Source organism: Falco naumanni, chromosome 1 (genome assembly GCF_017639655.2).
Source record: "Falco naumanni isolate bFalNau1 chromosome 1, bFalNau1.pat, whole genome shotgun sequence".
Taxonomy (NCBI): Eukaryota; Metazoa; Chordata; class Aves; order Falconiformes; family Falconidae; genus Falco; species Falco naumanni.
In genome coordinates this window covers 18200196-18225868 of record NC_054054.1, presented here as the reverse complement: position 1 = coordinate 18225868, position 25673 = coordinate 18200196, and the positions used below count along the sequence as shown (strand labels likewise).

The 25673-nt window shown below is 40.8% G+C and overlaps 1 protein-coding gene across 5 annotated transcripts in view; it reads left to right on the top strand.

The window, feature by feature from the left end:
• Positions 1–25673, top strand: part of ARHGAP24 (Rho GTPase activating protein 24) — a 219548-nt gene that overhangs the window by 181182 nt on the left and 12693 nt on the right. For 2 of the 5 annotated variants that reach the window (XM_040583303.1, XM_040583323.1), the window contains 2 exons: positions 2268–2390; positions 15025–15232. In XM_040583303.1, coding sequence (XP_040439237.1) covers positions 2268–2390; positions 15025–15232 — 331 coding nt within the window. Of the gene's footprint in view, positions 1–2267; positions 2391–5236; positions 6605–8494; positions 8823–15024; positions 15233–25673 lie in introns of those variants that run through there. The other 3 variants (XM_040583331.1, XM_040583313.1, XM_040583341.1) reach the window with 3 other exon arrangements.

Genomic DNA, 25673 nt, shown 5'->3' with positions numbered 1-25673 from the left:
TCATAACGTGGTAACTGAGTAAATATCACATACCCTGCTGAATTTAAATACGCAGGCTATTAAAAGTATGTGGAAGACAACTGAGGACCACCACCACGTGGCTATGGCTGTCATCTTTTTTTGTTGTCTCTTTAGTAAGAAAATCAGGTCACCTCTTGTTTTATTCCTGGATCTGATATGTATTTTGTATGAATGTGTCTTTTTGTACAGCATCTTATAGAATCCTGGTCCAGCTACAAACCCCCCCCCCCCCCAAAAAAAACAAACAAAACCAACCCAAAAAACTGCAGTACAATGTGAAAGTATATATGTATAATTTTCTTCAGTTTTTATCAGCCACACAAAGTGCCCAACTGTGTTGCATGCTTTTTCTCTATACTATATTTGTTACTATTGTATTTAATAGCTGTGGCAACATACTGAGGCTTTCTGTTTGTATCTTATTTTGGGTTTTTTTCAGGATGAGAACTCTAGATGATGCGTAAAATATGCCAGTGTAAGTAGACAGTATACAGTATCATGTCTACTCTTCGTGCTTGAGTTAGAGAGACCTGTCCCCTTTCTGGTCATAATGGCTGTGTAAAAGGTATAGGATGGGGAGTAAATTTCCAGGGCCTGACTGCGTGCTTTCTGTTGGGCAGGGTTGATGGGGAGTGCTACCATTTGGAATGCTAATGCTTCCTGCTCCCCATACCCTTATCCTCTGCTTCTTGAAAGGTAAAAATGATGGAACATAGCATATAAGTTAGACTCATGTTTTCTACCAATTCTTATGATGGTCACTGGAAAGATTCCAAAAACATACAATGCAGTTTAGCTCATGCTGATGTTTCTCTAGTGTTGGTGCTTAAAATAGTTCATCCCTACCTTCTAACTATGTCTTAGATGAAAACTAGTGTTCTTCAGACTTTTAAACTGTGGTATAGCCTAAAATGTATTGTGCTTCAGGTTGTTGCATTACTTCTTTGGATGCCTTTTGGGGGGAATAGATGGTATATAAATTACTGTATTTTCACAGTAGAGAACCAGAGTCTCTCTTTATCTCTAAATTTAAGTTTTGAATAATTATGTAAACCTTAAGAATAAGTCTTGAGTAGGATCTGCCCATGTCTGGGAAAAATCCAGCTTTTCTGTTCACCAACTTTCAGTTAAGTCCCTTTCACAGTTGTGTATCCTAATTCTGTAAAGTGTGGACTATACAACTAGGTTCATGCAGAACGGTTGGGCCAGGAAGTTGTGGTTAGATCTTATAGCCCTTAAAAAATTTCTCTTTAGAAACATAGCTGTTCCAATGTGCCGCACTGAGCATGGAACTCTTCAGAAGACCTCTCAGAAGCAGTATTCCTGCTGTAATGAACTGAGATGCCTCAGGTATGACTGAAATAAAAAATAGGGATGGAGGAAGCTGGAAAGAGATCAATACAGAACTCGGGAGACTTCTAGGTGCATCCTGTTTGTGTGTGTGTGGCTCAATGCAAGGGCTTCAGAATGTCTGGCACTATCTGTCTGGAAGGGTTTGCTGCTTCTACAGTGCTGGAAGGGTGGCTTGAATCCCCATGTGCTCTGGCACTAACGTAGTACCTGTTAGGATGGAGGCGAAGCAGTACTAGAAGTGTAAAAACCTGGAGCTGTGGCAAGCCAAGTTCTGGTTTTGACCTTCTTAGTGTTGATCCATCCGTTGAATAAAGGATAATAAGGCAGCGTGTTCCCTCTTAATCTGATTCTCATCAGACCCATCCAAGGCAGTGGGCTGTACCGTGTCAGCTGCTAGTGTTGGCTGCCTTCTCCTTAGAGATTCACAGCAACGCTTGGGTATATCAAATGTCATTGTCATGAATGTGACACATTGTGTTCCTGAAAATAAAAATGGATTCATCCTCGCTTGTTCAAAGCATGCTTATCTCTCTCTGTACTTACTCTCTCCATCATGGTACAATAACTGCTGCAAAATTTCCAGTGCGTATATCAAGTTACAGATGAGTGCAGGCCCCCATGGTTCTTGGAACGCCATGGGGCTGTTTTTGTTTACCAATGACATTTATCCTCTCATTTCCTTTTGGAAGCATGACAACTTCTTGCTGTCTGATGGGGAATGTACTTACAGGACCTTCTTTTCATGCCGTGTCTGATGATAAACACTCCACTGCATAGTATCTGTGTCTGCTTGCTATGGAGCTGCTATTATGGCTTTCAGCAGTCCGTCTGGCAGGAACTTGGCTGGGCAGGAAAGCAAAAGGGTTTATAAGTGCAATTATCTTCTGTTGCAGGAGGAGACCGAGAGCGGATGACAGCTAATCATGAGACGTACCTTCTTATGGCGAGCACGCAGAATGACATGGAGGATTGGGTGAAATCCATTCGCAGGGTTATATGGGCACCATTTGGAGGAGGTGAGTCAGTGACTGAACACGCGAGGCTCCCAGATACAGAAAGGCACATAATGGTTCTTCTGTTGTCTTAGTCACAGCCAGAGTTTTGAAGTGGAGGAGGATGGTCTAGATCTTTCAAAAAAAGTGGAGTAAACCCTTTCTTTTCATTTGCAGTGCAGGTATTGGGCATGTTCCCATGCAGAGTGCTGAATTTAAAAGCTTTAAACTGGTACCACTTCGTTGGTGAGGATAGCACATAATAGTGCACTACCAAGGCAATGGGAAATTTTCACAGAAGGTTGGTCTTCTATGAAATCAGCTTTCTCACAGGAAGAAGTGGGGGGTAATTCCTTTGGTCACCAGCTAAAAGACCATCCATTTCGTTCATGACTGCCTGTTGTAAGAAGCTGTCAGTGATTCTCCTGCAAGTGACAGCTAAGACGAGTAATATCATTATATAAAGGTAGGCACTCCAATATAACCTTCAGAATATTCATACTAGCTGTATAGTGCTAATAGTGCACTTCTTTTGATTGGCATACTTAGTAGTACTGGATCAAAATTTATTGTTGGATGTCTAGTTGTCTTTTAGAAAAGCTCTCTTATGTTGAATGGGCTGCACATTTTTATCATCGTGTTCATCATTATTATTCTGGTGATAATGTCTATAATATTATAATACAAGTATGATTGATATCCTTGCACAAAATGTCATGACGTTAATCAGTCTGTTCCTTGGAGTTCTCAAATCTCCAAGTTTGGGGACAGAAATATTTCTTCACTGTGAAGGAGCACCTGTATTGCATCAGACGCTTTTTGGTCTTGTTCGCAGGTTGCTGGAAAAGCAAGGCAGGATTGCCTGTGCTGTTTCATGACCAAGAAGCACATTTATCACTGAAAACTCTGATTGCTGACTGCAAATGTCTTTTTCTCAGCTGCCAGGTGGACCACAGGAGAGAGGATGGGAAGGGGTTGAAGTCAACTATCATTTTAATCAAAACTTTTCTTGTAAACTACCCAATTTCCATTGTGCTTTATTCAGGCCACACAGTTCTTAGGAGAAGGCTTTGGCTTCTCTGGTAGGCTGTTCTGAGGGAGTTGGTCAGCTGGGGCCTGCCTGGCACCTCTTCAAACAGGAATGTCTTCTCTTTGGCTCCTCCTGGGGAAATGCGCACTGGAAAGATGGTGCTAAGCTGTCATCTTACTGGGATCTGGCCCTATAGGTTAATAAGACCTGGGCATGTAGGTCTTATAGGAGGATGGTTAACAAAACAAAAAAGAACAAACCCTAAAACTCACAAAGTGTCTCAAAAGGTGTGACCTTCTACAGGCATACTGAGTTGGTTTGGGACAGGGGAGGTGCGAGGAGCACTGTCTTCTGCAACAAAGCTAGGTAGGAAGTCTGCTTGTTTATATAGCATGAAGATTACCCATCCCCAACTTCCTTTTTGTAAAGCAGGGCTAGTGTTGAGCTCCTCAGTGTTCTTTTGCTCCGGTCCAGTAGCAGCATAAGCTACTGTGGCAACAATACATTTGGGGGCATAACAGAACTGGATTTTTTGAAGAGCATTTTGTAGTTTTTTGCACTTGGCTTCCAGCACCACAGTATCTTTCTTTGGCAAATAATGAGGAAAAGCAACCTTTGCACTTCTTCTGCAAGTGAAGTGCCCGCATTTCACAGGTGGGGAGCTGAGATTAGGTGAAACTCTGTTTCTAGCCACGCACAGAGCTATGAATAGAAACAGTCTCCAGAGTCCTGACCCTATGCTTTCTTCACCAGCCCCTCATTTACTTTTATAGGGCAAGAGCTATTTCTGGTTTACAGCTGGGAATCCTTCCAGTCACCAGGAAAATTCTGAGGACACCGTCAATGTTGTTGGAGTGTTCAATGCAAATTACTGAGGGAAGCACCTCACTGAAGGCTTTGCATGCTGATTTGCATATTTTAAATATATTTGTAGTTATAGCATTTCTAAGCATGATCTTTTTGTTTTTCCTATTGGATTTCTTGAGCAAATACTCAGGGTTATTTGTATTGGGAAGCAAACAGTTAACTCCTTGGAAAACTTGAGAATAGATGGGTCATGGTTTTGGGTTTAGCATTCACTGTAAGGTTTGACCGTGATAACAAGGCAAAAGCAGTGAGATGTGTCACCATTAGGAACTGTTTTTCTAGTGTGTCCCCCGTTTTATTAACTACTTGTTACTTAAACTGACAGCCTGAGCTATCAGTAACCCTATTAACTGTGCTGTAATTGTCTATGGCTGGACACACTCTGTATAATTCCTTGCTGCATGCATGTTGCTACAGCTGCTGCAACAGTCTGACCCTTCTAAAGAAGGGCACTTCTGGGTTAAGTTGTCTAAGAGTCTGCCTTTGTAAGCTGTAGCCACTGAATTAAAAATATTTTTATTACATTCGCTATAAACAAGATACAGAAAAGTTGCAGTCCCGTGATGATGACTAGCCAATAACAAGTAATTACTTGCAACACAAAATTATTTCAGACAGCTAATAAATCAAAACACCAGTTTTATATCAGCTTCCTAAATTTCAGTAGTAGATGGTAAACCACAATAGTCTGGTGTCATACAAGTCAAGTGCCACTTTGAGTAACATATTTGAATTTTCGGGTTCTTTTAAGCACTGTAAGCAAGCTCTGTGTGTGTGCGTGCACGCACGTGCAATGGATGTGTCTGAGCCGCTAATATTTAAAGTTTGTCTGGCAGTGGGAAAGGACTCCTGGTACCAGAGCAAAGAGCTCTGTAAATGATTAACCATATCATTAAATTGTTATTTCTTAACCTGTGCTAGAAAGAGAAGGTGGGAGGGGGGTGGGTGGGAATCTGCTAAGGTGATCAGAAACAGCTTTTTTTTTTGCACCGCAAGAACAGAGTGACTGTGGAAAAAATTCTGAAAGGGAAAAGAGATGTAAATGAGCCAGGGCACGTAATGCCTGTTTGCACACGAAATTCCTTTCCTGATTAGATTAAAAAGGCAGTTTTTTACAGGAGGGAAAGGCCTGAGCTTTAATTGCAGAGCTGGCAACTACGGAGGAGGGAGGAGGCGAAAAGAAGCATTTTAGCAGAGGTAGCGGTGTAAGGTCTGGCACCTCCTGCAGGAGCCAGGCACAGCCTGCTTGCTTTTCAAGCTGCCGCACACGGCAGCCGCCTGAAGTCAAGGCAAAGTCACCCGCAGGAGCGGGCAGACCTGCGTTGCAGCGGCTCGCTCCTCTACGTCGTTTCCCTGCACCTGCTGCACGCAAGGGGCTGGCGCAGGCGGCGGCAGCAGCCGTGGCTGCCATTGCCAGGCATGGGACCGGGAGGGAGCGAGCAAGCAGAGCATCCCCGTGTGCAGGCACGTATTCCTCAGCAGCTCCCCAGGATCCTGCCGGCAAAGATGCGCTGCTGCCGCATCTGACGCGCCTCTCCCATGAGAGCTTCTGGTAGTTCGAAGGCAATAAAACAAGCAAGAAGCCCATGAGAACATCAGACAGGGAGCTGGGTATATAAAAGGCCTTTTGAAAGGAATCTGTTATGGACAGAGAGCCTTTCGGGTGAAGGGGCTGTTGTTTTTGCTTCTCGGTTGCAGAGATAAAGGGAGCCAGCAAGGAGTGTCGTATCCTGGAGTTTTCTTCAGTGGCCTTTTTGGTATTGTTCTTCTCTCTCCCCTTGCGCGCCGTGAAGCGCTAACATTTTCCTGTGGAATTGGAGTCTCTGCCACTCAACCCCCTGTTCCAGCTGGGAGGAAGAGGTCTTTCTCCCCCTCTGTCTGTGCAGACACTACTGTTTGAATGGAAGATACGTCTTTTTGCTGAAACTCTTTTGTTGTGGCATTGCATAACAGACAGTTGTCTTGCCGCAGGAAATAAAAGAAACGAAAGGAAATAGAGAGACGGAAGGAAATTGTTCCCCAAAGCAAAATTGAAGCAGAGAAGAGAACATTAAAATCACTTCAAGCCCTACCCAAGATCTAGAAGACCACAAATCTTCTAGCTCCAGAGGAAAATACACTATTATAAAAACTCCTCAGCAGTCAGTATGATGAGCAGTCGTGGTGTTTCATCTGGATGCAGCTGGTAAAGGAGAGCTTTGGAGGGACGTGGGGGCTCTGGCCTGTATGATGCCTGAAGACAGAAATGCTGGAGTCCGCAGCCCAGGTGCCTTAGCAGCAGCTCCTTTCATTCCTAAAACTACTTATAGGAGAATTAAGCGGTGTTTTAGTTTCCGTAAAGGTAGGTCCATTCTGTTGCAGTGTTTTGCTTTGTTCGTGAAGCCATGGTTTCTGAGAAGTCAAGGGGGCTGTGTGTGCAGGGGCAGATGAGAGACCCGAAGCAAAAGCATTAAACAATGCAGATGCCAACATTCCAGGAATGATTTATTTACTCCTTTGTTCATTTGTTTGTAGCTGGCCGACTGATACTGTCTCCTCTGTATGACAGCCCATGAATGGGCTGCCTGAATGAGGTGGCTTGACACAAGATTATTGCAGAGCTTCTGAGCAAAAATCAGTGAGAGCAGTGGGGGAATCAGACCTGTGATGCTCTGAGCTGCCTGTTTGTCTGGCAAAACATAGGGAGAAGAGTTCGGGTTTGCATTTTGTCTGCATGGGAGGAAGGGAGAGAAGAGAGGAAGCAAAGCAACATGATAAATGTGCATCTGTGCAGAAGACTCAAGTCCTTGGATTCAGAGATTTCTGATGGATTGAAGTGTAGCCCTACAGTGTACTGTCCTGTTGCAAATGCTGCATTGCCACTTCATCCTGCTGCCCTGCAGCCTGCGTTTGTCTTTCCACCTGCTGCATAGAGATGTTTAAAGCCAGTTTTCTTCTGCATTGCACATATTCCTGTTGAAGCAAAGCATGGCAGTACTGGGGGGAGGAGGGCAAAGGAGGAGGCTGGCTTTCAAAATATGTCAGCTGGAAGCACTGGAAGGTAAACATGTCAGAGAGAGAGATATGATAAACGACAATAAGGTGCCACAGTGCTTGCGATGGGTGTGGAGAAACTACCTCTATGACAAGGACAAAACTTTGTGTGGGGGAAGAGAATTTTGGTGCTGCCTTGAGAACTATGCTGGACAGAGAAATCTAAGTGAAAGGGCTCAACTGTCATGTTGTTCTGAGGTATGAGAGGTGATCTTTACGCAGGGCTTATACAATCATCTTCATCTCCTGTTCGTCTCTAAAGTGTTCCTCCATGCTGCCGTTTGTCCTTTTGCAAAATCGTGCAGCTCTTTGCTCACAAGACTCAGTAGTGACATAGTGGCATCGTTGCTTTTGAGGATTATGTGTGCAGGCAGTCAGGGGCAATGCCTTGAAATGAGGGATCACAGCCAGTGAGGGTCTTGCCACAGAACTACAACACAGAGCAGTTACCACCTGCAGCTAAGATTGCATTGAAAGCTGTTTGCCCCCCGTACCCCCCCTCCTTGATGCATTGTTTCCCTTGGTTGCTGGAGTTCAGTCCTTTGGAGACTGGCCAGGAGGACACGGATGTGTCTGTATGAAGTATGCTTGTGCATTTCAAGGTGTCGGTGTGAATTAGAGCTGTCTGTGCCCTGTTTATACACTTAACTATTTGAGAAATGGTTGGAAGTTGAATAAAGGCTTAACGGGTAGTTTTGCAGACAGCTGCCTTTGTGCCTGGGTGCAGCCTTAGCTGCTCCAAGAAGAGCTTCAGCTGTTGATTCTTCCCTGTATGTTCTGACACAGAAACTCTTCATGTCTGAAACTGCAAGTGAAGCTGCTGTGCTTGGGGCAGAGGACAGAACGATGGAAGCCACGCTGCTAATTTGTTTTTCTCTACATATTGTTTGTTTTAGTTGCTTTTTTATACACATTTTCTGTCAAGAGGCCCCTAGATCAGCGCTGCAGAATGCTGGATGCCCATGTTTAACTAGGTCCATGTCCCACTGAAGTCAACAGAAAGATGAACATTAATTGGACTTTCAGTCATGTCTTCACTATGGATGCACAGGCAACAACACTTGTCTTATTAATTGGCATACTGAATTCTTGTAACTAAATTTGCAGATTGTATTTACCTAAGTACAAAAAAAGGCAAACCTAGCCCATACTTGGATAAAGCAGAGCATTTAGTTCACAGCTGTGCAAAACCATGCAGAAAACAAAATTAGCAGGGAAAACCATTGGCTAGTCATTGGAAGAACTACAAGGGAATCATGACTTTGTATGTTTAGGCAGAGATACTTGTTATCTTCACTGATGATACAAGGTATACAACCCCTCCTGGAAATGCAGATCCAAGCTGTATTTTGATAGACCGCGAAAAATTAAACGTCAGACCTGTTTGGTCATCATGTCATAGGAGAAGTCGGTGCTCTGAGGGCAGCATCTGAGCAGATCCAGAGCCAAAGATCTTTAAAATCCAATTTAGAGAAGATGTTCTCTGTTAAGTACCACCACAGAAACCTCTTGAGAGCACATGCAGGGTAAGTGGAGAAAGCAGTAACTGAGGGGTAGCTTTGCTGGCACACAGTGGTGAGAACATTGACTAGCATGGTGAACTTGGATGAGGAGAGTTTTCGAGGAGGAGGTGTCATAGGCCTCGACCAGAGAAATGGTGCAGGCCCTGATGTAATAGACTGTGATAACTTCCCATTCTGTTAACTTCTCTGATAACTTCCCAGCGATGTTTTTAAAATTGCTTTCCTTACTTTCCAGCCTGTAGCTAGTTCTGCTCTTATTTCAGAATTGTTTTTTTCTAAGCAGTAACCTCTGGTGTGCAGCTGTACTAAACTCCAGGGCAGAAGTTTATCTTACCTTATCTAGTGCTGGCATCACATTGACTGTGGGCTAGGAGAAGGCTTGAAGGAAAAAAAATAATCATCAAGCAGGAACAAAATTCTGCTGCTGCTTTCCTTGGTGGAAATTTTCCTCTTCTGTACATTACAAAGTTCTTTAGAGAAGAAAATACTCCCTGCCTTTGATCCACTCTAAGAGACTTAGTGCTGGGGAACAGCAGAGCAAAAAGCTGACAGATAATAATTTAGAACTCCATTTTAAGTGTTACGTGGCCATGACCACCACTTCTTTGAGTTATTCCAGGACCTTTGTTCCCAGCCCTGCTGTTGAAAGCTGTTGACCTGATCTTGTATTTTCACTGTCAATGAATTACTGATGTTGAATTGAGAGCTGCTTAAAATTCTCATCCAGATCCTAAGTTGAGATAATTCCTTTGACCTTAACTGACCCTTTCTGATCAGTATAGCCTATAAACTCAGAACTTGTTTTGGAAGGACAGAGATGCTCAGGTGCACACTGAAAGAACACGCATACAGGCATAGGCCCTCTCTTGAAAGCATCAGCCCTCTGTGCTTTACACTGTCTGAAAATCATGCTATCATCTGAATTGCTGAGGTCTGGCTTGGGAAAGACAGAAACTTTCTGCCTCACTAAGTACGTGTGCTGTGGCAGAGCTAGAGCGGCAGGTAGGCTTTTTCAAACTATTCCTTATAAAGCAAGGAGGCAGAACCACTGCCTAGATCTTTCTCCTTTTTTCTTACTGAATCAGAAGCTTGGAGTCGATAGACTTGAAATGTGACCCCTGCCTTGTTCAGTAGCTAAGGGAATCACTGACTAATAGCATTCTTAGATTTTTAAAAACATACTCTAACTGTGAATATGTACCATTGAAAATACCGCAGTGCTTTCACAAATTTTGAGTAGACATATGCAGAATTTGGATCTAGCACTGTAATGCCTTTCATAAGCTTTACAGGTATCTGTTAGGCTTGGAAATCTGGTTTCTCAAAATGTTTACAAAACTTCTGCTGCGGGAATGTTCTAGTTAATGAATAACCACTCGGCATGCCCTTTTCTAGCATGTGATTTTCCTCTGATGTTATGCGTGATCTTGGCTTAATTTGGTATAGCTTTAAAGATCTACAAAGGCCTCTCCGAAAAAGCAGTTCTGCTGATTAAATCTAGTGACTGGTCAGAACTGGAATCCTATACATTTTCCTGCCTTCCACCACTTGTGGGGAAGCTAAACTGCTGCCATTCTGAACCTCAAGTTTTCTTCTTGGCTTTGTTTGTTTCCCCTCTGGCACTCTATGCAGGGATAAATGAAACCGCAGGTCAGCACTTGTGCATCTGTACATTTCTGGATTTTGGAGACATCGCTATTTAGGAAGAGAACTTGGGTTTGGCTTACAACATGAGTTGTGAGGGCTTATATTTACCTCTCCACAGAGGTGTTCTTGTTTAGATAGTGTAGTGGAAATTCACTTTTTAAAAACAGCATGTGAAATTATCTCTGTGGTTTTGGTTTATGCTGTAGTCTCTGTAAGTTGGACTGCCTTTTCCTTGCTTCTTTGTGAAGGAGATGCTGGTATTTACCAGGTATAGCTAGCTGATAGTGTTCACTGTTGCTGCCTCTGTCAACCACCACGATAACCGTATGTTTGCAACCACAGTTCTTCACAGCATTGCCCTTGCTTTGTAATAGTCGATGTCTTAGTCTTTGTAAACTATTAATTTGCAGTATCTCTGTAGCAGTTAGTTATGGCATAAGAGCGGATAAAAGCATTAGAAAGGGACAGTGGAAGAAGTGCATCTTGCAGGGCAACGATCATGGCTTTTATTCTAAAACAGCAAAAGACCCAACAGACACCAGAAAGTTGATGAACAAGGTAAAAGTTATGACAATGTGATGTGGAAGCAAAATTGTCATGTTTCTGCCAGTTCTGCCCTTGGCAACAAAGTACATATTCCATAAGGCATCAGCAAGTCTGTAACTTGGAGTCAATATTTGTGCAGGTTTATCATGACTGATCCCTTTCATGGCCAAGTGCTGCTTGGTGCAGTGTTCTACATTTGTTAGGTGAAGGAAATAATTCCGTTGGAGAAATTCAGCCTAGACTTTGAATCTAAACTAAGCCTGCCTGAGATGAATTCCAAAGCCAAACAAATTGGAGAATGTAGACTGTAGTAAATGGTGACTTTGGAAGCACTTCAAAGTGTGACCTGGTGATTTTCCATGAGACTTAGGGTCTTAACTTTAGGTTATTACATGGTTGTCAGAATTGCCATGATACCTATGAGCTTTCCAAAGCTGAGTGTGGAAATCCTCATGCCTGTGAAGTAAATACGGTATTATCGCCATTCGTATAGATGGGGAGCCAAGTCCCTGAGGCTTTATCTGACGTGAGGATAGTGGGGCATACACCTGCCCCTCCAGCCATGAAGTGTGTATGTGGCCAGACTCAATGCAACTGTGTTTTGAGGATTGTGTAGGATCTGAATCCTATCTATCACTGAGACAACTGATGTGGTTATTCTCTCTCTCCTTCAGGCATTCCCAGCTATGTGTATTTTAAGTGTCTCAACAGAATTCCCTTAATTTACAGTGTACCTTATTGCAGTCAGTAGTAGAAACAATTCAATGTTTCCACTTCAGGGACCAGAACCGGGAAATTTTAGTCTCTGATTTGCATTAATTTTTTTTTTCTTGACACTGGTTACTTCTCTATCATATCAAGTTTTATTTTTCCTCAGATACATTTTTTTTAAGGTTTTCTTCATTCAGTAGTGTGATTTGCTGCTCCAATAGAACAATGCAGTTTGTCATATCCATTTCATGTATGTCACCTTTTGTATGTGAATCACTCTTTACTTTCTATTTGTCTTAAAAATTACTCTTTCAAACTAGTTACAGACACTGTAATGCTTTATGGCTGCCACCTGTTTTCAATACATTTTGTGTTGTGGTGCATCAGGAATTTATAATAGTATCGGAACAGTTTTTGCTCCCACTGTGCATAAAACCCATATTCTGATTTTATTCATCATCTGTTAGACATGCTTTGAAAGCCAAATCTGAAATGAAGGGGGGGGGCGGGGAGGGGGAAGCAGCATCCCAAAAAATGTATTAATAGAAAGTGATGTGTTTTCACTGCAGTGTCATTACTAATAGGAACTTCAAAGCAGTCTGGTAGGTTTGAGAACTTACTCTTTCCTCTGCAAATGTAAGCTGCAATATGCACATTGCTGATTAAAGAATGTTAGCATGGAGAGAAGAAAGTATAGCCAACAGGACAAAGCTTATTCATACTAATTGTACTGTTAGTGGACATGAGTTGTAATTATCCATCATATAATTGGAATATCCTATCCTACGTGGATTTTTTTTAAAAGAGGCAAAACCTCTTGTGTTTAAAACCAAGAGATCTCATGGGCTCTTGAAGGGAAGCTTGGACTGTATATTCATAGGACAAACTGGACTAGGATGGCCAAATCCTACACCTTAGAAGGATTAACTCCAGGTAAACAGCTCTGTGGAAAGGAGCTGGGTGCCCTGGAGGGCACTGAGCTTGACACGAGACAGCAGTGGACCTGGCAGCCAGGAAGCTTTGACAGCGGTCTGGGCAGTATCAGCAGAAGCAAAGTGGACAGAGGGAAGTGATTAACCCTTTGCTCAGCATTTTTTAGACCTTACGCCAAATATTGTACCCAATAAAAAACAAAACAAAAAAACCCAAACAAACAAAAAAGGCAGGGGAGAAGATAAAACTGGAGGGAGGTGAGCAAAGGGTCACCAAGATTTCTGGGAGCTAGAACACATGCCCTTCGAGGAGAGGCAGGGAAGTGGGGCTCGTTTGGCCAGGAGAAGAAACAATTTTGGGGGTGCTGAACAGCAGCCTTCTTGTACATTAAGCACTTTGAAATCCCCAAACTCTAATAATCATGCACATTTCTTAACTGATTTTCTGTGGACCTTCCTCCTTAATTCCATCACTTTCAAAAGGAGGGTCTAGAAAATGGAGAGACTTGAGGATTTCCTCTATGTTGACCAGCAGCAACTCTTAACTCAAATACAAGAAACCCAAATTCATTTAATACTCCTGCTATGCCCGTAGGCAGTTTGCAGGAGGTTAGGAAGGTATGTAAGAATTAAGAAAATACATTTTAAGTCCTCTGCCAGCATGAAGAGGCTGAACTTTGAGGACACCAAATATTCCGCATCAGTCAGTATTCTTCTGAGCTTGACTCACTTTGATATTCCAAAAAATCCTTCTTTAATTGCTAATTGTTGGGCTTTGGGTTTTGTATGACATGGGAAAAAGTGATCTAATAAAGAGTGTGTGATGATCAGTCCCCCTACCTACTGCTGGTTTTGGCATCCACAAATGTGGGTACCATGGAAATCACAAAACATGCTGCTCTGCATCTCAGGATACTTTCTGGACATCTTCATTGGACATCAGTTACTCTCTCCAGTTATTTCCTGTGCTACAGTAAAAATAATTGCGCTTAAATACAAACCCCAGACCTTCAGTATGGGTGACTGACAGCTTGACAGCCACTTGACATAACATCTTGGAGCATACGCAAGGCAACTTTTCCCTTTACAACTGAGGTGTGAGTTACCTTTCTTTTGTTGAAAGAAAAATTGAAGGTTACCCTGAAGGATGCTTCAATCTGAATGCTACCTTAGCTTGTGGTTACTTATTCATGTAATTGTAATTTATGGGTGGATGAAGTTTTTGGGCCAAAAGCGAAAGCTGACTAGCTCAACTCTGGGCTTTCTTTAGAAAAAAACAAACCAAAGCAAGTCTGTTCTCCTTGTTGAACATTTTTAAACCAGTAGGCACTGTGTGCTCAGTGAGGGGCACAATTTGACTTACTTTTTTTTTTTTTTTTCCACTTTACACCATACATAATTGGAAAAGGAGCCTTCCAAGCATAGATAATTATTTGGTCTTTAGTTTCTGGTCACGACTGCTTCAGAACTATTCATTGTGTTGTTATATATAGAAATTGAATTGCCTCACTTCAGCACCAATAGTATTCAACAAACAGTGGTCTCAAGAGAGACCTTCCATCACAGATGACATGCCTGAATATTATTGTGATGCTGTCTATGATGGCTGGCTCTGCAATTTGAAATGGAGGGCATAATAAGTTATGAAGGGTTGCTGTCTTTCCAGCAGTAGTGATGATACTGTCAGATCAGGGTTGAAGTTAATTCTGTCAAAAAAATCTCCATGTTCCTCTGAGGTTAAGTATGAATGCATGTTTCCTGCAGTTTGTCTGATATATTTCACCTTTCATGTCAGGTTCTTTTGTCACACACAAAATTTATTGTTGCTAAAGGAGATGGTGATAATGCAATTGGTAATAGATTATAGGAAAGATCTTTGTTTATGTGGAAAACTTAATAATTCGGTGTATTAGGAGCAACATCCTGAGCTGTATTTATAAATCTTTTGCCCTCCATGTGTAAAGGTAATATTTATATGCCATTGATACTGATACAGGAAGTACTTATTCTTTTATAGGTAATTGGGCGTGAAACAAAGTAGATGGAGATGCGTATCACTTTTGAATAGAAGTTTTGTGACAGAAAATCCTATTTGTATTATTTCTATGTTTTCTATGCTTATGGTCTGAAAAATTGTTTATAGTATTTTATTTTAAATAATATTTTTGAGTATTGTTGCGAAATATGTCAGCACTGTATTTCCATGAGAGTATCAAAGGTGAAACTGAGCATTTTATTCTTAAGAACAGAGTAGCTTAATTGTCCATGCATTTAAATTAATTGTAAATTGCATGGGTTGTAATGGAAGACACAGGCTCCTCAAATGTTTTATGGATCTCAGCCAAGTTACATCTCTCTTTTTCATGCAGGTATTTTTGGCCAGAAGCTGGAAGATACTGTTCGATACGAAAAGCGTTATGGGAACCGCTTGGCTCCTATGTTGGTGGAACAGTGTGTGGATTTTATCCGACAGCGGGGGCTAAAGGAAGAAGGCCTTTTTCGACTGCCTGGGCAGGCTAATCTTGTCAAGGAGTTACAGGATGCATTTGACTGTGGAGAGAAGCCTTCTTTTGACAGGTAAAATCCTCCAGCTGTCCCCACTCCCTGAAGTCTAGACAGGACATGATCTGCTGTACCGGCTGACCCACAGTGCTGTAACACATGTGGCAGCAACATACAGAATGACATGGTTTTGTAGGTTTTTCTGTATGTTTCCTGTTATCACTCTAAAATGTCTTTTTCTCCACACACACACACACACACACACGACTTCGATGTCTGATTTCAAAGCTTTTCTGGAGAATTTCTATTTGTGAAAAGCTGGTTAGGAAAAGTAATGCTAATGGCTTGGCTTAATCAAAAATATCTGGATTGCCTTGATCTTACTATCATTTGAAATAGACAAAGGAAGAATTTCTCTTGTCACCAATTTCAACATGTTCTGTTACCTAGAAAACTGGAAGAGAAGTCTACTTTTATGTATTCCTTTATAATTTTGGGCCTTTGGTTTTAAAATAAAAGTCACTGTGACCATAGTAACAAACCTATGTGGTTTTGAGGGTCCAGGTCCAATTTGTATTTCAATACTTACACAATTTTGCGAAGTTAATGAGAATTTTCTGGGCCAAGGAAGAACCCAGTCCTGTTCACAGAACTGTGTATGACTTCAGTCTTTTGTAATATTAATCTTTTTGCAAGTTCAGCTCTCCTTCTATAAGCACTGATAGCAGTAGTCCACATATTCAGAGTATGCAGTCAGAGAAACAGAACCAGTGGATTATGAATGCCACATAGCCTTTTAACTCTGATCAGATTTAATATGATGGTAATGAAATTCCAGTTCAAGAGACTGTTAGTGGTAGTCTTCAGTGTATGCCCTAAGTGATATCTGTAACACACCTCCAAAATGGAATCAGGGTACATCACTCCAGTTGAGGGTCTAATGTGAATTAGGAAGAAGAGACAGCTTACATTTATTTTGTGTGACCTTTGACTGATAGCAATGCAAGTAACGAGAAGGAAAGCATAGCTTGATCGTTTAGTGCAAAAACATGCCATGATATGAACCTGATTGCTGGAAATCATTCACCTCTGTCCTTTCCCTATTCCTATGAAGTGAGCATATTCGTTATGCATGAAGGTAGGTATATCACAGATGCATAGAAGACAGACATCTGCAATGCTGTTTTATCTCCCAATGGTTTTCTCAGTCCTGTCCCTCACTTTAAGAAATGTCAAGAATTTATAATGCTTTGGAAAAGAAAACTGAATTGTCTTCCTATGAGGTTTGTTAATTTTTCATCAGAATGTGAGAGTTAGGATAATTGACCAGAAAACAGCTTTAAGGAGCCAGAGGACTGTGAGAAGTGACAGTGTTAGCTGATAGATGTTTGTAGCACTCTCACTGACTGTTCAAATACTGTGTAACTTATTTAAAAATGGTAAAGAAGCATCTATTGGGTATATTTTCCTTACTTGGATGTTAAGATAAGTAGTACTGGTCATGTCTCTGGAACAACCTCTACCAGAGATACAAGTAGGCAAGTGGCAGAAACAAAAGGTTATTTTTTCTGTGCCTGTAAGCCAAATAATTGTGGAGGAAATGCTTAAGAAAACAAGCCACCCCCAAACTCCAGGAAGATGATGTACTGAACACCCCACTGAGAGCTACAGCTTGAAAAAGGTGCCTAAATTCTATCTGTTCAAAACAAATGAGACTGGGGCTCAGCTGCATGCAATTTTTTTCCCTGCAAGGTTATCTAATAACATCTGTAGCACACACTGATGAGCCCCAGGAATAGGCATGCTAGCTGAGCTTTAGCAGACGAAATGGAGAAGAGATTTTACGTGCTACTGCTGTGAAGAAGGCACATAATGTCTACTATAGCAATTAGAAGCATCAGCAGGAGTTGCCTATAAATCGCTGGTCCTGCAGTTCTGCTTCTGAAGCTGAGAATTTATAGAACACTGACCTTGTATGTCCATGTGTTGCGTTGTGAAGGGTACTTTTTCTATTTACTTTTTCACATTTGAGTTCGGAGAGGTATGATTTAGGTGTAGCAATGGTCCAGAATTCAGGCAGACAAGTTCTGATCTCTGCTGTTGTTTCCATTGATCGTCTACATTTTTCCTCTAACCTTTTGTTCCATTTCTAAACTTCGGAGGTGAAGTTCATTTCACAGTGTTTGTACAGAGTGCCTATGTGATTACCTTGTTTTGGGGTAACGTTTCTTTTCATTGTGCTGAAGAGCGGCATGGTCTCTGGGTTTGATGCAACCTGTTTGGCAAGTTGAGCTCTTGGAAAGTGGCCACAATATGAAAACTTGCTGTGGAGAAAAGAAAAAAATATATATGTTAGGGGTCCATGCTGACTTTTTCTCATGAACCTCCAGATTCACTGTGTTTAATTTTTAATTATATGTTATTATCAGTCAAAAGTCTGGTAGTGCAAAATCTACTAAGGTTCCGTTTATTAATTTATGTTTTTCCTGTTCTCATACATCAATAATAATAAAGACTTTTGCAGTTAGAGCTGAGCTGACAGTTTTGTTGAGGGGGCACAAAACACAATGGAATCCAGGTCACACTTCTGTAGTGGTGCTGGGTCACTGGCTCCGACTGGGAGAAAGACTAGCTGCTGTCATCCGTGTAGGAACTAATATAAAGAGCTGATATTTGAAGAGTTTGATATTTTTCATACTGGTATTTTTTCTGTGTATAAGTGCACAAAACTCAAAAAAAGACTGTAGAACAGGTGAAGATGCTTTGAAATTTGTGTGTAGGTTTGTGTATGTGTTTGTGTGGGATATTATTATTAAATAATCCTTTTTCTCTTTGTGCTGTCTTAGCTAATTCACTAAAATATGTAACTTGTAGAATTAAAAGCAAAAACAAAGGTAAGACCATACAGCCATGATTAGTACTCCTTTAAAATGTCATATGTGTTTTAATATGGTTGCAAATCTTAAAACACCTTACAGCTGTTGGGAGACAAAGGTCAAAGGCACAGATCTGCTCTTTTGTCCCGAGTTCAGCTGCTGCCCACAGTTTTGTGGAGCCCCTGCCCTTCTCCCATGTTGTGTTCCTATCAGCACCCCTTTGGCAAAGATGACCACAGAACGTATGCAAGCGGAACAAATGTGGTGCATTCGAAAGAAGAATAGCTTTGCTCAAAAGAAAACGCAGCCATTTTTTAAACATAAAACAAGTTTGACAAATGGTAGCTCTCACATGATGTGGATGTTCCAACACTGAAGTCAGTTATAAAAATGCAGATTGAATCCAGGACAAGTCAGAGAGTGGCAGAAACCTTCATGTGTTAATTGATCTTGATCTTACTGTTGGGTAAGATGTTGCTGAAGAATTGTGAGCTACGTGTATGAGAATGGAAACAGTGTTTGAAATTTCTCACTCACAGAATGAGAGAACCCAGTATCTGAAACATCCAACACCCCAGCCTCCCAGTATGAAAACTGGAACATCAGCATTGCTCACAGTCATGGAAAGGGAAGGTACAAGTGCTACAACTGGAAACTGCTGAGGCCTTTTGTGTGAAGAAAAAAACACCCCACAATTGAAAACTTATGTCAGTTTAAAACCAAAAATCAATAAATACCTCACTCCCTCTGTATGTATCTGCACATATGTCCAGTGGTTAAATCACAACAACATATTGTGAAATCTGCTTTAAGGAACTAATAGTGCAATTAGGCAATCACTCATGCTTGCTACTACTTGAAATATCCTTGGTATTTCCAGTACAGCTCCACCTCTGTAAAATTGTCCCCTCTGGGGAATCCATTTTGCTTGCTCTTATGGTATTTGCTTCTCTCTGCTTGTGTGGCTTATATTTTAAATTTAAAATCCCACAGCTGCTTTACACATCATACATTGGTAATGATACAAAGTGGATTAGAACTATTTGTTCTGTAAAATTAGCACAGAGAATATGGCACTGCATAAGGAAATTAACTTAAGGGTTTGTTCTACAATTTTTACCTAGAAGGGGTACAAAATTGGATTTCTCTTTTTATATTACCTCTTTCCATCTACAGTTCATCACAATTTCTACCAGATGACGTGAGAGTTAAGATTGCTCAGGGAGCAAATAAATATTTGAAATGTCACTGAATCAAATATTAATACTTTTGCGACTGACTGATGTACGTGGCTTGGATTTTCGTAACTACTATCGCTGATGTGTATAGTCGAGTAGTTCAGAAGAGTTTAGTTACAAAGCTGACCTGCCTGTGTTTGTGTGTATGCACAGGAAAGAAAAAAAGCACATAAATGCATATTTAACAAAACAACATCCCTATTACATTCTCTTATGGGTATGAATTCCTCTAAAGAGGAATGCAGTACATTATATGACAAGATATTACTTGCTGCTCTAGTCACCGTTGCAATCAGCTGAGGAAAAGGGTATGTAAGTGGCAGTATGTGATAGCTGGCAAATGCTGTGTACTGGAGTCAAATAATCCAGAACGTAGAACTGGTATGTTCCTGTGCATTTAACCACTGGGACTGAAGAAGCAAAACAAGAAAATGATGAGGACACTACTAACATAATATCCTCAAGGTGAGAAGGAGCACGTGCACAATTCTTACTCTCCTCCAGAGACAAAGAATGTTTTAAATTTTTGGTGAATGCAAGAAATTGGATCTGTCTTAGTGGGGCTGCAGTCTGCACTGGCACTGTACAGACTGGAAGTAGACATCGACTTGGAAATCAATGATTACGAAAATTGTTCTTTTATTTTCCAAATGCAAACCTGTATATAAGAATTTCTTTGTTTAGAGGCAGATAGTTCCCCACAAGGAATGAGCTTTATTCTCTTCATAGTGGGAAACTACAGTAATCCCAAAACAAAACATTTTTATGTGAAATGAAGTCTTTACTAGAAAGCTGTTTCCTGCCAAACACAAATGGCCTTAGGACACTGAAAATTCCTGTTCATTTCTGCCTGTTCCAGGCTTCCTTCCCTGATCCTCACAATCTGCTCATCAATTATGCCTCTGGAGCCCCTTCCACGTCCTATCTAATTTCAGCTTTTTCTAACCAGCTAGCAGAAAGAACCTCTGCATATGGCACAACTTAAAGACCTAGTCTAGCAATTAAATACACATTAGGAGGCACGTTTCTAGCATGATGCAAGGGTCATTAAATCAGTTTAATTGGTGCCCTGCTGCAGGAGTGTGTGTTTTTAGGTACTGGTAGTGAATGAACATTTGTAGTTGCTTTGCATGAATTTCAGTTTTAGAAATGGAGTTGGTGTGTCAGCTGTGATTATTAAAAAAAAAAAACCCAACCAACAAACAAACAACAAAACCCAAACAACAAAAAGGCAGCCATGTATTTCTCTTGCCAATGACAAATGACTTCTTAGATGGCTATGGTCACCTTTAAGAAAGGATGGTATTTTGTTGCTATGTGGAAGGTCTGAGAGTGTGTTTTTTAAAGCACCCTTACTTAGGGATTTGTGGTGTTCTCTTCCAGTAAACAAGAACAGGTAGTTTATTTGTGGTGGCTCTTACATACTTGCAATCCCTGCACAATCCTGTAGAAATTTAACAACCTTTCTGAACAACCTATCAAATGATAAAATAATTTAGCAGTGTATTCGTTGGAACTGGTTGATTTTTTTTTTTCCTGATGGGAACCCATCTGTTTGTTAGGCTTCTGCCCACCTTACCTAAAAGCGCTTGTGTGTCTCTTTAAGAATCTCTATTTTTCTAAGTAATTTTTAATGTCCTTCCATAGAGCTTGTCTTTTCTTCTCTGTGTCCTAAATTGCTGTCTTCATTGCTGCCTTTAAAGCATCACTCTCTTAACCTGAATGAGTTGGCTGCTGTTATAATTACTGGAGTGGTTGTCTAACTTGGAAATAGAGTCTGTCAATTTTCAGTATTCCTTGTACTGCTTACTCCCCTGAATGTGTCCCTGGAAGGTAGCATGGATTGTTAAAATCATGAGCACAAGGATAAATGAGCAGAATATGTGTTTGGTTTTTCTCTCTGTCTAAACAGAAATATAATTGAGATCAGTTTTAACTTGCAGTAGAGCGAGGCTCTTGTGGCAGCAAGGAGAGGACAGACAACTCACAACTTGAAATGGTAAATGCTTTCATATATGCTTTGCAAGTTGTAGGCAAAATTTCAGCTGGTACTTAAGATTATGAATTCTGCTACTTGTACTAGATAAGCGTTACATAGGGAGATGATAGAGTGTAATGCTTTGAAGATACCTACACGTGGGAACATTAACGTAGGACGTTCAACCAGTTACATTATACATTTGACCTGACCTTTTAATTTCTGGACGAAAGCGTGACTCCCAAAATCAGTTGAACCACTCTGGATTCACTGTAACATTACTGAACGCAGGCTTTGCCTTCCTAGCCTCAGTGTACTGGCTTCTCAGCTGTAATAGTGCTCCAATTCTCTCTGTGTGTAGTTAATGCACATTTGTAACATTCCCTTGATGTTTCTTACTCGGTGTTTCATCACTGGTATGTGATGGGCTCTAGTATCTCACTTAAGCTGTCTGCAGACTGGCAGTAAAGATACACACTGGGCAGCCAGTTGGAATTGCATGTGAGGAAAATGTCTCTACTGGTATGGGACTTGCTTTACAGACCTGAATGCAGGTAAGCAAGGATGCAGTCAGCAAACGTTGTGGGTACAGGATATGTTGGTGAGGGGGGCTGTTTCCAGGATTGTGATCTGTGACACATTGATAGAGCTGTAATTCTAATAATTCTGGGAGGTACTGATACACAAACTGAACTGTACTGTTCTCCTTTGTTTTATTACCAGAACTCTTAAAATAAATTATAGCCTCACAGCTGCTTGTTTCCTACTGTTTGTTCTTTATGCAAACTGTTTATGTGTCATCATGATCTAGAGCTATTTTTGGCACAGCATTTATCTTTTTTGTAATGTGACCTTGCCCTGTTAATATTTCCTCTCTGAGAGTTTATGAGGAGCTTGTTGGCTTTGTGCTCTGAAGCGCTGACTCCAGCTCTCTGAACACTCTGTCTGCTTGTCCGAGTGTGAGGGGTATGCATGGATTTCTGGTGACCTGCTGGGCTTCAGTAATTTTTGTTTATGGTAGAGAGGGTGAAAAACTCCAGGCATTGTAATCGGTCTGACAGCCACTTCCACAGCGTCTGTGGTATCACAAAGGAAAGTGCTGTCAAAACAGCAATGCCGTGAGGGATATTAATAACAAAGTTCAGATGAATGGGGCTTTAAATATGTGTAGTCTGATGACTAAGGAGAGGCTGTGGTGCATTTGCATTTGTAATGCCTTTGCATGGACAGTGGCAGAGTGGGGGATGCTCCTGTGGAAACGTATCAACAGTAAAACAGTATTAATGTTTTAGTAAGGTAAGTCATCTTTCTCGGACTTTCCAGCATGACATGCCAAAATAGACTTTCTCAGCCTGCTGATGCTTTTTGCGTTGCATTCAATTTTCTGCTTTGTGCTTTGTCATTCCCATTTCAAGCTTGTAATTATTCATTGTGCACTTGGAGAAAATCTACCTCGATTAATGATGGTTGGATATCCAATTTAGATAACAGAGGATTTTCTGCTGGAACTGACACACACTATTTTAATACTTGTTAATGAATACTTTTAATCATGTTAAATATGAACGTGTAATCATTAAACACTCTGATATTACACTGTCAGATAGGAAAAGAAATACCAAGATAGGTATAATCATTAAGTTTCTGTGGCTGTAATGGTCCTAGAATATAAGCAAGGTCAGGTTTGCAGGGAGAAATACTGCCTTGTCTTAAATTGATCAGTTGTAGCTGGAAGAAGCCCAGGAGGAAAGGTCCTCTACAGGTCCTGGAGAGACCCACATCAAGGCAGATACATAAACGCTGTTGGTTGACTTACACTGCAGACCGGAAAGGGAAATAAATGCTCCTGATCCTCAAAAGAGCTTACAGTTCAGCACTCCTTTGAAACTCACAGCTGTCCTCTGTGTCTGAAATGCACTTAGTGGTATTTGTGGATTGAAACACCTAAAATACAGATGGAATAAAATGAAGTCTGCCAGTTTTTAAGTTTTCCTCTGTATTTTAAAACAAAAGGTAAAAAAACCAGTACTAGACTGCAAGGTCTCAATACGTTTCAGATTATATGAATCACTCAGTTACATTATTGTAAATATACTGACATTTTTATACCAATATTTACATTGAAAGAAGAAAGCTTCTAGCTTTTGTCTAACTTGCTAAAGAGAAACAATAAAATCCAATTCTTAAAGAGCTTTACAGGCAGTATATGTGTGTATGTACATGTATTTGTTTATGCTGCCAAGATCTGTATGGTAATTTCTGTCTAGATAGATTTAAGTCCTAAGCAGTGTTCCAATACAGTTTAGGAAAAAAACATAACAAGACAAATTTTCCAAAATCTTACTTTGCAGTCCCACCATCTTGTGGCAGCCTGAGGTATTGCCCTAACATCCAGTCAGCAGAAGCAAATAAAAACTTAAAAAAAAAATAAAATTGTGAATGTGTCCCTGTCTACTATTTAGAACCCCCACAGAAAGCACCCTTCTGCAGGGTTGTATACAGCATGTCCTTCGGGAGCTTAGTTTGAGAAGACAATATTTCTTATTGTTTCCTTGCTCCTCAGCATCCTGCCTTCCCATTTCTCTCTTGGTTCTTCCTTGGTAGAGCCGCGGTTTTTAGCACTCAACTAACCCTTCACAGTGATTTTCTATTATTACTTCACATAGAAAGGAGAAAGTTGCAAATTGCATCAGTTTTCAGGGGTTTTCCCCCTTCTTCAGTCTTTTTATCCTCCATCTGCTGTGCCCTCAAGGAGCAAGTGTTCCACTTCACTCCAAAGGACTGGTGTAAAATTATTCCTATGTATTACAGGAAGAATGATCCTGGAAGTACAAAGGGAAGATGATATTGCTTAATCCCCTCACTGGGAGATGTGTGTGCTAACTTTTAATTGTTCTTCAGTAATTTGTGTCACTCAACCTGTTTGAATCTTGTATTTGGAAAGGCCTCTCTAGTTTTATGTAAATAGTCTCCGTGAAGATGTGGTTCAGTTCTTCAGCAAGTCCTGGGGAGTTTCATTGTTTAAATAATAAAAATACTAACACTAAAATCTTCACAAAGATCGTAAATGCCAAGGAATCAGAGTTAAATTCTCTGCAGATTGATGGCCCGTGCCCGCTTTCATGCTGCAATGTAGGGCACTGTCTTAAGGCTGCCAGTTTACATCTACTCTCTGTGGCTGCTGTTGTTCTTCAGAGTCTGACTAGCAAAACTCAGTCCCTCTGTATCCTTTTTGCTTTCCTGATGTACCAACAATTTAGGAAACTGAAGATATCTTTGTAAAATTTGGGTTTTGGATAAGGCTGAATAGTGCAACTGCCTGGGCATGCCATGGTTGTGCTCTAAAAACTAATGCCACCAATGGCAACCAGACGTTTCAGCAGCTACCTGAGAGATCACTGGGGTCTGGGTTTCAAGCCCTTGGGTTGTGCAGTCTGTAAAGATTTTTGTTAGCCAGGACGTCAAGAAGAGCTTCAGTTTGCATCTGGATTGGGGTCAGGTAGAAGGCAAAGGTTAGAGGCCAAATCTAAGCTAGCATCTGAAATATCATAAAATAGTACAACTATATCTAGTTTCATATATAGTACTGTTCCTTACAGTTATATGTTATATATGCATCCAAGAAGCAGGGCGGGGTAAACACAGCATTCTTGTTTTGAATCCAAGCCAGTCTACGAAGTAGGGGGTTGCAATCAAGGGATTACAATTTGAACCTTCCTTAAAAATGCAGATTTCTATTAGTGCTTTGTTTATAGAGTTTCTCTAGAAAACGCTTTTTGGAATTTTGGCTGGGAATTATTCACGATTGAAATAGAAATGTTTTCTGGGAATTTATTTCAAGGAGGGTGGGGGTGGTTAACTTTTAAATATATGCAGCGTTTTATCATTTCTCGCCTGTTTTGACTTAGATTGCTCATACCACACCACGTTAATCTAAGGTTGTTCCCATCATTCTTGTTAACATTTAACTTAGTGAAAGCCATTATTGTTTTAACAGATCATTCCAAAATAATGATTAACATACCTCTAGCAAAGCTTAAGTGCGTCAAATACCAGTGGTTCCCTTTGAGAGACTGAGAGTTTAAAAAATGTTCCAAGTGTGAAGTTTTCAGAGGAAAAGAAAATGCACAATAATACATGTTGTGGAAATGTCTGTACATTTTCTGTTTCTTACAAATGAAATTAGCATAATTTAGTATCTGGGGGTTTTGATTTTTCAGAAGTTAGAGGGAAAAATACTAGCTTGTAGTACAACTCCTTATCTGAACCAGGGAAAGCATGTAGAACGTTCCAGTAAGAATTTGAGTAAATGCCTGAGTAGCTAAACTCAGAGAGTCAAAAGTAACGCAAGAGACTTGTAGTTTTTATCTATTTATTTCTTTTCAGAGAAGTACTCCTAAGTTACCATAGTGTAACTTTACACA